Consider the following 15,843-nt stretch of genomic DNA (forward strand, 5'->3'; position numbering starts at 1 on the left):
TTAAATTGGAAAAGTTAACCGATACTCTAAGAGTATAAGTTTAAGATGTATTTTTTAAAAACTTTTATGGGAAAAGTAAAAAGTAATTAATTTTTTTTACAACATTTTCATAATTTTTTATGAAAGTAGTGTAAAAATTTTCCCAAAATAAATTATTAATAATTGTCTTAAAGACACCCATTAATATAATATAATTAAATTTTCTTTGCCGTCGTGTTTCTTTTTCCTAATCTAACTTTATTAGAGACCAAAAAAAAAAAAAAAAAAAAAAAAAAAAAAAAAGACCCAAGTAAAAGCAAATATTGACTTTGCCAATGCATCCCTCCTTCACAAGTCACAACCTTACTTTCCACGGAACCCCCATTTTCTTACCACCTCAATGACCTCATTGATTCCTAAAATATTGTTTATAATAAAAATTTGCTAATAAATTTTAAGCGGTAGTTTGCTCCTAATTTTAATTTAAAATCATCATTCAAGTTATTATTTTATTTATAAGTACTTACTTTGTTACTTAATATTTACATAAAAGTATTCTGAAAATATTATCAACCTATATTCTCATAGGATAAACACAATAACACATACACAATGTTGCACACAATTTCATTTTCTATCCATTCAGGAAAAAAAAAAAAAAAAAAAAAATCTATCCAATTGGTAATTAGTAATTATAAAAAAAAAAAGTATCCGAATTCCCAAACGCGTCCATTGACAGACCAAAGAAAAAAGAAAAAAGAAAAAAAAAAGAAAAATAAAGTTCCTTCCTCTCCTCTCTTTCGTTTCCCTTCTCTTCCTTTTTCTTATCTCCCCCTTCAAAATCCGATCATACCAAAAAAAAATAAGTTTTCCCTATAAAACCTCCAAAATCAAATCCCGATCCTCCAATTCCCTAACCCCACCTTCAAATCCAAGCTTCCTCTGTACAAATAAAAAATGATCCTCTCAAAATTCTAGGGTTTCCTTTTTCTTCTTCTTCGTTTTTTTTTTCATTCTCTCTCATCGAATTTCAATCCCGGCCTATGCGATTTGCGAAGGAGTCCAAAACATGTACAGCAATTTCAAAGAGCAAGCAATAGAGTACGTGAAGCAAGCCGTACAGGAAGACAATGCCGGAAACTACGCCAAGGCTTTTCCTCTTTACATGAACGCCTTGGAGTATTTCAAGACTCATCTCAAGTACGAGAAGAACCCTAAGATCAAGGAAGCCATTACTCAGAAGTTCACCGAGTACCTCCGTCGCGCGGAGGAGATCCGCGCCGTGCTTGACGACGGCGGCCCCGGACCGGCGTCCAACGGGGACGCTGCGGTCGCTACCAGGCCCAAGACCAAGCCCAAGGACGGCGAAGGCGGCGGAGACGGAGAGGACCCCGAGCAATCCAAGCTGAGAGCTGGGTTGAATTCGGCTATCGTGAGGGAGAAGCCTAACGTGAAATGGACTGACGTCGCGGGACTCGAGAGCGCGAAGCAAGCTCTCCAGGAGGCTGTCATTTTGCCTGTCAAGTTTCCCCAATTCTTCACTGGTTAGCCTTTTTTTTTTTGGTTACTTGTTTTGATTGGATTGGATGCATTGCTTTCTTTGAATGTTGTGTATTCAATTCAGTGTTGATTTCATAGATGTGAGATTTTAGGTAGGAGGGCACATTAAGCATGTCTTCATTCATATTAAAATTGGAAATTTGGTTTTGGAATGTGAAGCTGTTTCTGCTTAATTAGTTTTTCGTTTGATAGAAGCAGTAATTTGCATTTGTTATATAATTACCATTGTGGCGAATGAACTCTTGCTCAACTTGCACCTGATGTGGAGGGTGAAATTTTGGGTTTAAGACCCATTGGGTGCGTTTGTAACTTATCAATCATAATATATAATATAAGGGTCTTGTTAACTGGTGCCCGGCATTTGTTAATGGACCATTTTAGGGAAGTTTTTATACCACTGTCATGGAAAATATAAAAAGCCGTCAAAAAAGTCAATTTCTTTTTTCTTTTCTTATAAAAAAATTTCTAAAAATATCTTCTAAACCAATGCCATGAGGGCATCCGTTAACTTTTCCCATAATATAATTACCATTGCAATCACTAGAAACCATTTTACGACAATGATGACACAACCAACATTATCACCACTGTTGGATTAGTAGATGTGATTGTGATTTTAAGTATTTTAGTTTGTGTAAGAAAAACTTTGTCATGATTAGAACTTCCGGTCTTGTTATATGGTTTCTATTGATGGTAAAATAAAGTGAAGTGATTTGGAGCACTACTCTTTTTAGTCTTTATATGATTTCTCCATGCTTCATATGTCAATATTATTGGTGTAGCATATGTATTTGATTCATTTTTTAAAAATTAATGTTTTCCCTACTTCTCTTTTAGGCAAGAGACGACCGTGGAGAGCCTTTTTATTGTATGGGCCACCTGGAACTGGAAAGTCTTACTTGGCCAAGGCTGTTGCAACCGAAGCCGATTCTACCTTTTTCAGGTATGATTTCCATTGTCACACATTCAACCATTTATTTGTGTATTGGAAATTACCACTTATCATGAATCTTCACATTTTTTTTTCGTATATAGCTTTTTCTGTGCTAGTGAGCAACCACTGATGCTGCTGGCATTCATATATTGCAGTTTCCACACATTCATATATTGCATTTATTTGTGTATTGGAAATTACCACTTATCATGAATCTTCACATTTTTTTTTCGTATATAGCTTTTTCTGTGCTAGTGAGCAACCACTGATGCTGCTGGCATTCATATATTGCACTTTCCACCTATTTTTGATTGACTCTGTTACAGTTCTGTTACTTTCTATTTGATGTAATGAGTTGGTGATCCTTTTAATAGCTCCCTTGCTGCCTTGCATGTTGAGACCATTACTTCACTAGAATACATGATTTTTTTTTTTTTTTTTAAATACAAAAATGTGAAAATTTAAGGCTGGGGTGCATGACAATATATTCATCTACAGATCCTTGATGTTTTCCATACAGATCTTAAAAAGCATTTTAAGTATCTTTACCTTGTTCTTGAATGCCTTGAGTATACAAGCTTCCTGATTCTGTCAAAATCAAGGTCTCTCAAGTAATCTGTGACAGAGGTTGGAGTTCCCCTGAATTTCTTGTCCCATTCTGTACAATTTCCTTCGGCTAATTACCTTTATATGTACAAGCCTTCAATGCATACTTAGTATGGTTTGGAGAGGTAAATGGGTGTCTAGGACTGTTAAGGAGCCTTATGGTGTGAGCCTTTGGAGACATATTTGTATGGGATGGTCACACTTTCTTCTTGTATTAAGTTTTAAGCAGGAGATAGACAGTGTTTTTGTTTTTGACATGACCCTTGGTGTGGGGATGTACCACTTTGTGATGCTTTCCCTACTCTTTTTCTCATCACTCGACACAAAGAAGCTTTGTTAGGGTATCTTATGCAGGGGAGTAATGGCTCTTTGCTTTGGGATGTGACATCCCTTAGGCCTTTTCAGGATTGGGTGCTGGAGACTCAACATTCTTTTCTTGCTCTTCGATATCCTTATAAGCTTGGTGGGGGTGTGGGAAGGATCAGGTAGGCTGGCTTCCTTCAAGGAAGCATGTTTTTTAGGCGTCTTATTATAAGGTTCTTTCTCAAGGCAGCCCGCATCCTTTCCCATGGAAGAGTGTTTGGAGAGCCAAGGTTCCTCCTAAAGTTGCTTTCTTTACATGGACAGCAGCTAGAGGTAGGATTCTGACAACGGATAATCTCTGCAGGAGAAAGATTTGTGCTATTGAGTGGTGCTGTTTGTCTAAGAAAAGCAGTGAGTCTGTTGATCACTTGCATCTTCATTGTGAGTTTACTTCCCAGCTTTGGTCCTTGATGTTTTTGTCTTCATTGGTCATGCCCAGGAGGGTGGTTGACATGCTGTTTTGCTGGAAGGGGCATTTTATTAGCCACAGGAGTGCTGCTATCTGGACTGTAGCTTCTTTGTGCATCATGTGGACTGTTCAAAGAGAATGTAATGGTTGCATTTTGAGGAGATTGAGGATTCTCTTTTGGACTGAAAGTTTATGTTGCTTCACACTTGGCATGTTTTGATGGCTATTTGGAGCAGCCACTCTTGTTTCTAATTTCATTGAGTTTTAGATGTTTGTACATTTAGGTGATGCTCTTGTAGTTGCCTGAGTACGCTACTTGTGTACAAAAAAAACTGTCATTCCTTTGCCCCCCCCCACAAAAAAAAAAAAGTTTCTTTACTTATCAAAAAATGTATCCACTCAAGATTATGGCCTTTCAATCAGTGATGGTGAAGCCTAAAAATTATGATTGTATGACTTGGTCAAGGTTTTGGGTTTTCCTGAGTGGTTTGTGACTAGAGATCTGTTTTAGATTTGAACCCCCTTGCAGGTGTTGTGATCTCACAGTTTGACCAAGAATAGCAGCCTGGAGTCTTACATTGTTTTGAGGATACTTCCTGCCAAATAATTATAATTCCTTAGGGAATCCTTAGAATTGATTTTAATGCATGGCTGGTTTTACAATCCCAATTTACAAATTCCAGTTTTTTGGGACCTTTCTTTTCTAAAATTGTAAAGCCTGCCCTTGTTAGATCTGTTATATGAGTTCCTTTTACAAGTGCAGTTCTTTTCTGAAAATGGTAACATTGAATTTTCCTGTCTAGTGATGAGCATGTTATGTCAATTACTGATATATATATATATATATATATGCATGTGTGCATTGCACAGACACCTCTTCCCTTTGCATGTGTCTAGTGATTTTTGTTTTGTTTTGTTTTTTGTTTTTGTTTTTTATAAAATGTATTAGACTAAGAAGTTGGAATGTGTTACCAATTGTTTTTTTATTTTTTTTACCCAATAGTGTTTCTTCATCGGACCTGGTTTCTAAGTGGATGGGTGAAAGTGAAAAGCTAGTTTCAAACCTTTTCCAAATGGCTCGTGAAAGTGAGCCTTCTATTATCTTCATTGATGAAATTGATTCTTTATGTGGCACACGTGGAGAAGGCAATGAAAGTGAAGCTTCTAGACGTATCAAGACTGAACTGCTTGTGCAGATGCAGGTATTTGTTTGTATGGCAAAGAACTTTAAATTTTGCTGCCTAAATTTTCTTTTTAATTTATGTTACCTACTTTTATCTTTGATTACTTTTCAGTCAATTGTTTACTAGCTCAAAAGAAAAAAAAAAAAAAAAAAAAGAAGGTTTCCAGTTAATTGTGGATGTGTGAAAGGGATTAAATGTAATAGTTATAGAGTCCATTCGAGGCAAGATAGATAAAATGGTCAACCACTTATCTAATGTAAATTTTTATCATTAACTTTTTTCACCATCAATTTATTTCTAGCATAGTTTAGTGTTGTAAAGATGATGAGTAACACTGTAATTGTAGCTCATAGATTGATTTTGGGACTCATAATGTCTGTTAAGATGCCTACATTGAGCTTTTGTTGCTATTTATGAAAATTGGGGACTAGTTTAATATCCTGAAGGCATGATATTTGCTGAGCTGTCACAATAACAGCTTTTCAAGACATGTTCTAAATTTTTTTCAAAATAATTAATCATATCTTGACTTGACATTTTCTTTCTTACACTCTAGGGGGTAGGGCACAATGATCAGAAAGTTCTTGTTCTTGCAGCTACGAATACTCCTTATGCTCTGGACCAGGTAAAGGGGAACATGAGAAGTTTGTTTTTGTAATTTTTTCTTGAGTCAGCAGAACCATTATGTAGCTTGTATCTAAGCATTACTAATTGCAGGCCATCCGGCGGCGTTTTGATAAGCGTATATACATTCCTCTACCAGAAGCGAAGGCCCGTCAGCACATGTTCAAAGTAATGAGAACCATAATTAATTTTTTTTTCCTTCAGTAAAATAAGAGAAGAGAAGGGCATCTTTTTATGTTAGCAAAATTTTTCATGTTGAGGATCAATAGCTGACTAAAACATATGGGACTAAGCCTTGGTTGTTGTTGTGTTGTTAAACTTTACAGGTGCATTTAGGCGATACTCCTCACAATTTAACTGAAAGTGATTTTGAAAGCTTAGGCCGCAAGACAGAGGGCTTTTCAGGTTCAGATATTGCTGTTTGTGTAAGTGTGCTGCATATGTGAGATGCTTGATATTTTATTCTTTAACTTTTAGACCAATTTGTCCTTAATTTTATAAATAATGTGAGGCAGGTCAATTGGAAATGGCTAACCACAGTGCCCTTCATATTTTTTCTTGACTTTGGCAGGTTAAGGATGTCCTTTTTGAACCTGTTCGTAAAACACAAGACGCAATGTTCTTTTATAAGAATTCTAATGATATGTGGGTTCCATGTGGACCGAAACAGCCAGGCGCTGTCCAAATTACCATGCAGGAGCTGGCAGCAGAAGGGCTTGCTTCAAAGGTATTTGCAGATAGTTAGATATGAATACTTGTTATTACCTTTTTGTCTGTTCACTTTTAATTTTCTGGCCTTCTATGTATCATTTGGACGTGTAATGGTCTCATGGTGAATTCATCTTTAGATCATTTGTCAAACCCAAAGTCACTTTGTTTGGATGAAATTCATTGTGATGAAATGAATTAGAGTTCAGATTAACTATTCAATTCGTTAATGAAACAAATTAGATTGTTTTTGCAATTCAGTTTTAAGTTTGGAGTAAAGTTGATTTCGAATACATTTGTTGTTTGTGAATTAAATGGGGATATTAAAATTTTTTATTTTATTTAAAAAAAGGGTAAATAGAAATGAACTGAAAAGATGAGCAAACTTGAAGCAATCTGGTCCTTTGTTGGCCAGTTCACATGAATTCATGTCAGAAGTTGAGATTCCAAAAACATGTATTAAATCCAATTCAATTCATTTTTGTTCCAAATACATGATATGGGCTCAATGAATATCATTTCTATTCACTTTGGCCTCATGGGTTACCAATGTTGTTAATGACCTCTAAAATAGGTTACGAATTAGATACAGTTTCTTAGACCTAATACATTAGGTTCTCCAAATGAATTCAAGTGCATAACTGGAATGATTTCAATTCTCCCTGAGAGACATAATACTTTTTATACTGCATTGTTTAATGCAAAGTTGCAAACATGAGTTTGAATTTTATTGTTGAACTTGATATACTGTACTTAAAGAACTTATCTATATCTAAGTTTTTACCCCTTAGGATATTCATTTATCTACAAAGTAACTAAATGGTTGTTTCTGATTAACACCCATGCAGATCCTTCCACCCCCTATTTCAAAAGCAGATTTTGACAAGGTGCTTGCAAGACAGAGGCCTACAGTGAGTAAATCTGACCTTGATGTCCATGAGAGATTCACGAAGGAATTTGGAGAGGAAGGTTGAATAATTTGATAAAATGTTATCATGTTGATCCACACACTAGTTGTGAGAACATTGGTATGATTTGTATTTATGTATCAGTGCTGGATCCAGTGAATTATATCCCTTATATTAAGCTTCTTCACATGGGGAAGGTGACTTGACTTCCCCGTTTCTGTATTCAGATGGAAATACTGAGGTTTGATACTTTTGAAATTACTTGTCCCAAATTGTGTAAAGTACAGTTTCAGAATTATGACCGTAGAATGTGGACATGAAGCATATGTGATGCTGATTGCCTTTGATGGTTGGCCCTCTTGTATTTGCATACTAATTTTCTGATTTACAAGTTTATTGATCTTTAGGTTTGATCGAAAGGATTTTGCTATGGCTGCTGGAAAATGTTGTTCAGTAGGATGGATGGAGGGTGCCATATGACCCATCCGCAAATGTCGAAATTTAATGAATTCTTCAGCCATTTGCCTTGCATCCTAATGTTCCATCATTTTTCAAGGGGGAATCTATGAATTGTCCGCTCTATTTTTAGTTTTTCACAGCCTCAATGATCTATGCTTGTCTTTAATCTAGTCTTTCTTTGTGTTTATACAGGTTTTTTTTTTTAACTCTGGCGATATCACTCTTCCACCCATTACAGTTAGTCGGTCATAATGAAATACACAAACCTTTCTTTTTAAGGCTTAAAATTCTAGACAGCAAACCTCCAAATATTTCACATCTTAGGTTCTTCGTGAGTTTGAAAAACATTAATTATGAGATTAAGTATACAATCTTTAGCCGGTTATGAACAAATGAAAGTATAGATCTTATCATTAATAAATGACAATTATATAATGATACGTCTTGTATGCTAATTTATGGATTCTACAGAAGTTGCATTTTGAATTGCAATAAACTATAGTCAACAACTTATTTAGCTTTTTATTGAAAGTGTGCTAAAATATATTTGCACTTTGAAAAAAAATGAAAAAGTGAAAAAATGTGGGAAAAGTTAGGTTTTTATTTTTATTTTTTTGATAGGGAAAAGTTAGGTTTTAAAAAGCTCTACATAAAGCTAAAAAGTTAAAATCTCAGTCTTTAATTTAGTCTTTCTTTGTGTTTATACGAGTGTCACTCTTTACCCATTACAGTTAGTTAGTCACAATGAAATACACAAACCTTTCTTTTTAAGGCTTAAAACTCTAGACATCAAACTTCCAAATATTTCACATCTTAGGTTCTTCGCTAATCTGAAAAACATTAATGATGAGATCAAGTATACAATCTTTAGCCGGTTATGAACAAATGAAAGTACAAATCTCATCATTAATAAATGACAATTATATAATGATATGTCTTGTATGCTAATTTATGGGTTCTACAGAAGTCGCATTTCGAATTGCAATAAACTATAATCAAAAACTTATTTAGCTTCTTGTTAAAAACTTTTTGCTAAAAGTGTACTAAAATATACTTGTACTTAGAAAAAATTTGAAAAAGTGAAAAATTTTGGGAAAAGTGAGATTTTAAAAAGCTGTACATAAAAACTAAAAGCTAAAAGCTAAAAGCTCAGTCTTTAATCTACACTTTCTTTGTGTTTATACAGGTTTTTTAACTCTAGCAATATCACTCTTCCACCCATTACTGTGAGTCAGTCATAACGAAATACACAAATCTTCCTTTTTAAGGCTTAAAATTCTAGACATCAAACTTCCAAATATTTCACATCTTAGGTTCTATGCGAGTCTGAAAAACATTAATGATGAGATCAAGTATACAATCTTTAGCCGGATATGAACAAATGAAAGAACAGAGCTTGTCATTAATATATGACAATTATGTAATGATATGTCTTGTATGCTAATTAATGGATTCTACATAAGCTGCATTTCGAATTGCAATATGTAGTCCTATAGTCAACATCTTATTTAGTTTTTTGCTGAAATTTTTTTTGCTGAAAGTGTGTTAAAGTATACTTGTATCTTTAAAAATTTGAAAAAATGTGGAAAAAAGTGAAGTTTTAAAAAACTGTACATAAAAACTAATAGCTAAAAGCTAAGCTTATAAGCTGATACCAAACTCACCCTTACAATTACCGGACAAGATGCTCTTCCTATAGTATATAATACTCCTCACTAATGTATTCCAATTTATCGTAAGGTTGAAACTTGAATGTCATATTTGACTCTTTCATTCTCAAAACAGCATAAGCCGGCCAAAAGCCAAAAGAGTTCATATGGAAGCTTTCAAAATTGTTAAACGCATACAATCATGTGTATCATCCGAGTATCTCAGCTTATATGAAAACTCAAACCAAAGAAGCATCATGCCGGCATTTGAACTTGTATTGCTTGGGCAATAAAAAGGGATTGAATTATTATGCACAAGCATCAACGTTTCCCTTTTTTCAGCTACTGCAATCTTGCATTTTTTTAACATAAATCATGAGACTAGTTAAAGTTCTCACTCTTCTGTTCTTCATTAGATTTGCTTTCGTGCTTGCAACCGCTACCAACGCAAAGGTAGGGGACAAGGGTAAAACAGTAAAGTAATAAATTGCTTTTGGCCGAATGAATGTACTATGTTGCTATTGTTAACATATATAGTACACTAGATATTCATGACTTGAGTAAATCAAATAAGTACAAGTATTTGAATTGAATTGAATTTCTATCCCTATTATCTCTCATTGTGGTGGAGCTTGTTATCTTGATAAGGCTCATTTGAATTTTGATCATTATCTTCACCTATTGTCCCAATATGCCCCGGCAAACGAAATGGAGTAGAATGAACATTGAGTTTGTCACGGAGAAGCTCAAAGCGATGAGAAATCAACAGTTTGGTGAAGATGTCAGCAACTTGATCCTTAGTGGAGCAATACCGTACATCAAGACATCGAGTAGCAACACGATCACGAACAAAGTGAAAGTTAATTTCAATGTGTTTTGTATGAGCATGAAAAGCAGGATTTGCAGTGAGGTAGGTGGCTCCAATGTTGTCACACCAAAGAACTGTTGGGCGAGGAAGAAAGAAGCCAAGTTCCCGTAAGAGAGATTGAAGCCATGTAAGTTCAGCAGTAGTGGTGGCCGAATGAATGTTCTCTGTTGCTATTGTTAATATATATAGTACACTAGATGACATGCATTTGACTGCTGTTGAGATTCATCCTGATGCTAGCGCAATTGTTCAGCTCCTATCCAATCCATCTAATGCTAATATGTGAGCTATGCCTCTTATTGATGACTGCAGGCAGCTGATTTCCCAGATAGCCCAAGTCCGGATCGATCACTGCGTTCGTGAAGCAAATATGTGTGCTGACCAATTGGCCCGATTAGGAACTAAGCAAGATAGGACTTTTGTTTTGTATAATGATTCGCCCATGGATCTTTGGAGCTCTTAAGCTCGGACAAGAGGGTCTGTATCATAACAGAACCATCGTTGAACATCCCCTTCCCCCTTAATTCTTCGTTAATGCATTTTCCTCTTTACCCAGAAAAAATATATATATATATATATATAGTACACTAGATATACATGACTTGAGTAAATCAGATAAGTACAAGTATTTGAATTGAATTGAATTTCTATCCGTATTATCTCTCATTGTGGTGTAGCTTGTTATCTTGATAAGGCTCATTTGAATTTTGATCATTATCTTCACCTATTGTTCCAATAGAGGGAGATAGACAATGTAATAGTCTAGTAAGAGTTAGTACTAAGAGTTGGAGCCTTCTTTCTTTCTTTTTTTATTTATTTATTATTATTATAGAAAAAGGCTCTTGTTTTACATTATGAAAAAAGAAGTACTATGTCCACAATATTTTCACAACAAATCATTAAGGGTAAATTATTACTAGTACTAATTTGAATCCATAACTTAAATTACTTTTTTGTCCATCCGTAACAATCAATAACAACCTATCACTAAGGATTTGTTGTGAAAAAGTTGTGTACATAGCGTTTCTCTTATGAAAATACCTTAACCATCAGGAGTGCACTTTCATTCACAATGAAGAATTAATTACCAAATGTGTTAGTTATATACTATACGAAACACAAGAATGCTGATGTGGAATTGTGGATCACATCTTTTATATCCTTCAATCCTCTAATTGTAGTTGTCCATATTGAGACTTCCCCCTTCGATTTCCTTTTTCTTTTTAACAAAAAGAAAACAATTTCTAATATTTGTCAAGATTATGAATATTACAGGCATAGCTACCTTCATCAGCTCTAAAAAATGTGTTCCACCCCCTTCTTTTGATCCCTAAACTTAAACAAAAGAGCCCCCCACCCCCAAAAAAAAAAAAAACCTTGCATGCCTGGAATAACCATGAAATCTAATAATGCTCCTTTTTAACAAATTTGAGTGGTATGAGAATGAAATACTCTACGTTGGTGTCACTATTCATGCATATGGTCAAAATGGCCAAATACCAACTTTGGCTGAAATATATAGCAATTTACCATTGTTTGTAAAATATTTAGCAATATACTACTGTTTTAAAACTTGAGTTCATAAAGCTCAAGTTCTACATAGAACTCGAGTTTAAGAAAATTGAGTTCCAAAATAATGTGACACGGTGACGGAAGCTGATCTGGCATTTTATAATTTAAGAGTCCACATGGAACTCGAGTTTTAAAAATTTGAGTTTCCTGAAATATGAAACTTGAGCTCTTGAAGCTCGAGTTTCTTTAAAAATTGATGTGGCCTTATTCGTGTGGGACATGCTGAAGTGAAGAAAAGAATTAGACTAAAGAAAGCACAAGTTAGGTGTGTGCAAGTGTAGTGAAGGACAGGTGAAGTGTTGTAAAGAAAGCAAGGATGATGCCCATGCCGCATGACTTGTGAAGCGAAGGATAGGTGAAGTGAAGTGTGTAAAAAGCACAAGTCAGTCATAGTGTAGGTGTCAAGAAGTAAGGTGTTGTAAAAGTTTTGTTCAGTGCAGTTTTATGGTTTGTTTTAATGAAATTCTGGTTTACAAAAAAAAAAAAAAAAAGTTTTATCAACTTGAGTAACACATTACAACACGTGGCCTTTTTAATTAAAATAATCCAGATCAGCGGGTGTCACCATGACAGTTTTTTTATGGAACTCGAGTTTTTGAAACTTGAGTTCCATGTCAAACTCGTGTGTCACAAACTCGAGTTTTAAAAAGATGGTAGATTGTTAAATATTTCGCAAACAGTAGTAGACTGCTTAATATTTCATTCAAAGATGGTATTTGGCCATTTTGGTCTGATTCTTTAGCTAACACAGTTTTCCTTTTCTTCTTCTTTTTATTTTAATAAATATTTTTATTTCCTTTTCCTTGTAATTTGCAACATTACATAGTTTACATGGGGGAACACTCTACCCCAATTCGGAATCTATGGTTAGAGCCAACCATGAAATACTTGCTTCAGTTACAGGAAGGCAAGGCACTAACTTAAAACAACTATAAGGAGCTAATTTTACTACATATTTATTCCCATTATGAGACATCAAATAACAAGTTCATAGGTGTAAGGACTGAAATTGGATTGGTCCCAAAACAGAATTGGGCTCAAACCCAAACGGCCCAAATAATAAATTTGTAGAGCGTAGATGGAAGAACTAGATCTATCCCAGAAGAAAAACGATTAGATTTAGTGGTTTCAGACTGTAAGACACAAGTAAGATTAGAAAATCTATCCTTGGAATTGCCCAAGCAGTTTGTATCGTATGGTTTTGTTGAATAATAAAATTGTACAAGAGTTACAGTCCTGATCTTAAATTTTTCTTCCTCCCCTTTCTTTAGTACATCCTTCCATGTTATATATTCCAGTCTTGGTGTCGTTCTTACCACACACGTGTAGGTTAGATTCGGGGAACTCCTTCCTGTCTCATCTAGCACTTCCCAGAACCATTAACTAGTAGCTGTAAAGCTGCTTGATCACTGTTCAGGCGTCACTTACACATTAATGCGGCTAGAGAGTTGGGTGGAGTCATTTAATGCGGAGGTAGTAGCTTTTTGAAGATATTTGTTGTCCTTCTCCTTTCTTATCCCTTGTCCGACGTCTAACTCTTAGTGATGATGTAACTCCGAAGTAAGTCCGTGATGATATGACACTCAAATCTACCTCGGACACATGTTGCCGAGAGGGCTTTTATCCTCAGACGCTTGTTGGACCTATCTCATATTGTCTCTACTTCTCTCTTCATTCCGTTCTCCTTATAATCTTATCTGGACCTCCTCGGATGGTCTAACGTCCTCGGATTAGGCCATAGGCCCAGTTAACACTGTCTTAACAGTACTTCCTAATTAATTGGCCCCCACAATAGGAATACTACAGATTTTCATAACCGAGTTTGTTATAGTACTAACATTATAATTTCAGTTTTGATGGAGCACAACAATCGGCAAGCTATGCTCACATCAGAGCAAGCACAACAACTTGCAGGTACCTGATTTAATGTATTTATTTGTTTGTTTGTTTTTGGTAAAACAAAATGAAATACATGATCCAACACTGATTATCACATCCACAATGGAGGTAAAATAGAATGCCTCCAAATTCAAATACATCTTCAGCTCAATCTCATTCCAAATTTGAACATGATTTTTGGGGGGTTTAAGTAGAGTTTAACACATGGCCAACAATAATAAACATCAAAATCCATTGGTGATAGCAGAGGCATGCATTAATTGAATTCCTTTAACTTCTGCTGCAGATAAAGATTTGATCGTTTCCGTGTTTCAGAGCAAGATGAATAAGCTCTACACAACACATTCCTGGGAATTTCTAGGAATAGATTCTGAACAACAATATAATCAAATGCCACTGGAATCAACTTCAAATATCATTGTCTGGTGTAATTGAAACAGGTAAAGATTGAACTGCTTGTGCAGATGCAGGTATTTGTGTTTATATGGCAAGAACTTTATATTTTTGCAGCCTAAATTTTTTTTTTTAATTTATGTTACCTACTTATATCTTTGATTACTTTTCTGTTAATTGTTTACTTGCCCAAAAGAAGAAAAAAAAGTTTCCAGTTAGTAGTGGATGTGTGAAAGGGAATTAACATAATAGTTATAGAGTCTATCTGAGGCAAGATAGATAAAAATGGTCAACCACCTATCATAATGTAAATTTTTATTATTAACTTTTTTAATCATCAATTTATTTCTAGCATAGTTTAGTGTTATAAAGATGATAAGTAACACTGTTAACAATTACAGTGTTGTAGCTCATAGATTAATAACAATTGCATTATCGTATTTTAGCAAAACACAATTACAGCATTGTAGCTCATAGATTAATAAAGGTTTTACATAAAATTTTATATGATATTCTTGATCTGGGCTTATAGGTTTTTACAATTTCACCTCATCGTCCTGTTTATCACTTGGAAGTTGGGTCTCATGTTGGTACTCATAATGTCTGTTAAGTTGCCTACATTGAGCTTTTGTTGCTATTTACGAAAATTGGGGACTATGTTAATATCCTGAAGGCATGATATTTGCTGAGCTGTCACAATAACAGCTTTTCAAGCCAAGTTCTAAATTTTTTCAATATAATTATTCATAATTTGAGTGGACATTTTCTTTCTTATACTCTCGGGTGTAGGGCACAATGATCTGAAAGTTCTTGTTCTTGCAGCTATGAATACTCCTTATGCTCTAGACCAGGTAAAGGGGAACAAGAGAATTTTATTTTTGTAATTTTTTCTTGAATCAGCAGAACCATTATGTAGCTTGTATCTAAGCATTATTAGTTGCAGGCCATCCGGCGGCGTTTTGACAAGCGTATATAGATTCCTCTACCAGAAGCAAATGCCCGTCAGCACATGTTCAAAGTAATGGAAACCACAATTGAATTTTTTTTTTCCCCAGTAAAATAAGAGAAGAGAAGGGCATCTGGTTATATGAGCAAAATTTTTCATGTTGAGTATCAATAGCTGACTAAAAAAGTTGGGACTAAGGCTTGGTTGTTGTTGTGTTGTTAACCTTTACATGTGCATTTAGGTGATACTCCTCACAATTTAAGTGAAAGTGATTTTGAAAGCTTAGCTCGCAAAACGGAGAGCTTTTCTGGTTCAGATATTTCTGTTTGTGTAAGTGTGCTGGATATGTGAGATGCTTAATATTTTATTTTTTTAATTTTTAGACCAGGTTGTCCTTAATTTTATAAATAATGTGAGGGAGGTCAATTGGAAATGACTACTTGCTTCAAAGGTATTGGCAGATAGTTAGATATGACTACTTGTTATTACCTTTTTCTTTGTTCACTTTTAATTTTCTGACCTTCTCTGTATCATGTGGACACACAATGGTCTCATGGTGAATTCATCTTTAGATCATTTGTCAAAACCCAAAATCACTCTGTTTGGATGAAAGTCATTGCGATGAAATGAATTAGAATCCAGATTTATTATTCAATTCGTTAATGAAACAAATTAAATTGTTTTTGCAATTCAATTATTTGTTTGGAGTAAGTTGATTTGGAATTCATTTGTTGTTTGTGAATTGAATGGGGATATTATTATTTTTTTAATTATTTTTTAAA

General features: G+C 34.7%; 1 protein-coding gene across 2 annotated transcripts; it reads left to right on the forward strand.

Annotated features, from left to right (window-relative positions):
• The first annotated feature begins 711 nt into the window (after nt 1–711).
• Nucleotides 712–15,135, forward strand: LOC126721709 (protein SUPPRESSOR OF K(+) TRANSPORT GROWTH DEFECT 1). Of its 2 annotated transcripts, XM_050424774.1 has the most exons (8): nt 714–1,523; nt 2,377–2,482; nt 4,855–5,053; nt 5,592–5,660; nt 5,753–5,827; nt 5,986–6,084; nt 6,231–6,386; nt 7,216–7,620. In XM_050424774.1, exons 1-8 carry the CDS (start codon nt 1,049–1,051, stop codon nt 7,339–7,341), a joined length of 1,305 nt encoding a protein of 434 aa, XP_050280731.1. In that variant the 5' UTR covers nt 714–1,048; the 3' UTR covers nt 7,342–7,620. The 2 variants fall into 2 exon arrangements, with proteins under 2 accessions (XP_050280738.1, XP_050280731.1); XM_050424781.1 differs by lacking the exons at nt 5,753–5,827; nt 5,986–6,084; nt 6,231–6,386; nt 7,216–7,620 and adding an exon at nt 15,059–15,135 and having other exon boundaries at nt 712–1,523.
• Nucleotides 15,136–15,843: the final 708 nt, after the last annotated feature.

This window comes from Quercus robur, chromosome 1 (genome assembly GCF_932294415.1).
Source record: "Quercus robur chromosome 1, dhQueRobu3.1, whole genome shotgun sequence".
In the NCBI taxonomy this organism is placed as follows: Eukaryota; Viridiplantae; Streptophyta; class Magnoliopsida; order Fagales; family Fagaceae; genus Quercus; species Quercus robur.

What these genes read in the sequence shown, in the direction of transcription:
- LOC126721709 (XM_050424774.1), top strand. Translation starts at nt 1,049, where the DNA reads ATGTACAGCAATTTCAAAGAGCAAGCAATAGAGTACGTGAAGCAAGCC. An exon ending in GCCGATTCTACCTTTTTCAG is followed by an intron (nt 2,483 to 4,854) that starts GTATGATTTCCA and finishes TTTACCCAATAG; the next exon opens with TGTTTCTTCATCGGACCTGG. An exon ending in GTTCAGATATTGCTGTTTGT is followed by an intron (nt 6,085 to 6,230) that starts GTAAGTGTGCTG and finishes TGACTTTGGCAG; the next exon opens with GTTAAGGATGTCCTTTTTGA.